Below are 2,318 nucleotides of genomic sequence, written 5' to 3'. Positions count from 1 at the left end.
GTATAGAATTGAATTATAAAACATCTGATAAATGGGATGTTGTAAAATGATGTGGTAAAATAATAAAGTAGGCATCTGATGTGGTAAAATGACATAATTTTTGAAACATATGCTACGGATGCTCTTATTTGGTTAAAAAGCCCGTTTAGCTAACAAATTAATAGGCCCAACTTTGTGCCCTATTCTAGTCCAGGATGGTGTTATTGTCAACCTACACCCACGTGAGCCGAACTGATCTCCCTACCAAATGGATAATCCAGGTGCAGAGTCCAGAGTCTTGGGCCTCCAAGCAAAGTTTCATCAGCACAAATACACAATGTTCACAAAACCTTTTTAGCGTAGGCCATAATTTAGGTGCTCTGATTAAACATAAATTCAAAAACATTTTTTGATGATCTGGAAAAATTATAAATTCAAACACATGTTTCTCTATCTAGAGATATGATTGAATAGACAAATATAACACAAGATCTTTTTAAAATTAATTAAATATCTAAACTACAATAATTTTTTTTAAAATGCAATAAGATTTGAATCCGACATTCATCCAGGATGATTACGATTGCACTTCATCATTAATTAGCTCAAACACCAATTAGTTGCTGTGTAGACAGGATTCAAAACCCAATCCCTTAATTTTGCTATCGCTAATAGGAGACCTTAACAATTGAGCTAACTAGCACTCACTTCATCATTAGATCAAACACCAATTAGTTGCAGTGTAAACGGTATTCAAAAACTCAATCTTGTTGCAAATAAGAGACTTTACCAATTGAACTAACTAATCCCCGCTCTAATTAGCTTGGAAGCTAATTTTATTGGGAAGATGGCAAATGGCAGATATTTAAAGGCTAGAAATTTTATTTCTCTCCAATTTGAAATCCAATTTGGGAAGAAAACCCCTTTCCACCCTATTTTCTTTCCTGTCCCTTTTCACTCCAACCAAACACAATTCAACAAAAACCCATGTCTAAGCCAAGAATTTTGACAAAAGAGAAAATAGCAACTATGAATCTCTAAAAACCATGATTAAGCAAAATTACCATCAACAATATAAACATAAATAAATTCTCTCTAATTTCATTAGCATCTAAGCAAATTACCAATCACCAAAATAAACATAAAACACAGTTATAACTCTCCCTCTCTCTCCTATGTTCTTATCTTGCCTTCTTCTTTTTTTTATGTTCTCTATGTTACCATTTTGTGTGTCAAAGCGAATTTTCAGTCAAATCAATCTTCATCAACGCCCTCGAAAGCCCAGGCGTTTTCTTCGCGCATCCGCGCCTCTTCCTCCGGCGTGTAATCGCCCTCAATCGCGAAGAACTTCCTCACGTACTCCACGCTCTTGTTCTGAATCCTCACCGCCACGCTCCGGCAAAGGAAATCCAGCAGTTCCTTGATGTTCAGGTAATTCGCAGCCAGTATCAGCTCCTTCACGTCCTCGTTGCTCTCGTCTTTCAAGAACTCCGCCTCGAACTCCTTTCTCTCTTCCTTCGCCGCCTTCTCCGCCTCCGAATCTCCCTCTCCCACCGCCTCAGCCGGCGCCGGCGCCGGCATCTTCGACCGGATCTCGAGGCTCCTCCGGCAGTAGGTGATGACGCGGGAGAGAGCCGAGCCGGTCACGTTGGGAAGCGGCATCGGCGTGGTCGCCGAGATGGCGTCGTCTTCGAAGAACGATTTCACCGTGGCGAACTCCATGGCAACCGCTTCCTCCACCTCGAATATCTCCCCGTCTGCGGTCTTCAGCGTGATCGTCCTCGCAGCGGCTCCTGGAGTAGCTTCGATAGGGTTAGGGTTAGGGTTTTGGTGTTCGCCGTTCGCCATTGTTGGTTGCTGATGTGTATAGTTGAGTAGTGAGAGAGAGAGAGAGAGTACAAACGAGAGATACGAGTGAAAAATATTTATAGGAGGCGATTTGCGTTTGCTTCGCGAAGAAGTTATTTACTTCAATTCAATAATTTAATTTAAGCATAAATGCATTTTTAGTCTTTATATTTTAACGTTTTTTTATTTTAGTCTCTATATTTTATTTTTTTTACTTTTTGTTCCTAAAATCAATTTACGCTTTCCGTTTTAGTCCTTGAAACACTGTTCTGTCACCAAATTAACGGAAAGACTAATGGATTAATAAAATATTATTAAAAAAATTATTTAACATTTTTTATATGCCAAAATTTAAAAAAAAAATAATTACTCAATTTTAATTTAGAACAAAAAACAAAAAAAAAATTATTTTCTTTCAAACAAAAATTTTACTTTTTTTTAATTAAAATGAATTTTTTTTTTTATTCCAATCTTCTTCTTTTTTTCTTTTG

The 2,318-nt window shown here is 37.6% G+C and overlaps 1 protein-coding gene across 1 annotated transcript; it reads right to left on the bottom strand.

The window, feature by feature from the left end:
- Window positions 1–1,000: 1,000 nt before the first annotated feature.
- On the bottom strand, window positions 1,001–1,903 carry LOC115986943 (SKP1-like protein 20). Its single transcript, XM_031110375.1, has one exon. The coding sequence runs from the start codon at window positions 1,825–1,827 to the stop codon at window positions 1,234–1,236; it is 594 nt and encodes a 197-aa protein (XP_030966235.1). The 5' UTR covers window positions 1,828–1,903; the 3' UTR covers window positions 1,001–1,233.
- Between the last annotated feature and the right edge of the window lie 415 nt (window positions 1,904–2,318).

Source organism: Quercus lobata, chromosome 4, assembly GCF_001633185.2.
Source record: "Quercus lobata isolate SW786 chromosome 4, ValleyOak3.0 Primary Assembly, whole genome shotgun sequence".
Classification (NCBI taxonomy): Eukaryota; Viridiplantae; Streptophyta; class Magnoliopsida; order Fagales; family Fagaceae; genus Quercus; species Quercus lobata.
This window is presented reverse-complemented; position numbering and strand designations above follow the sequence as displayed.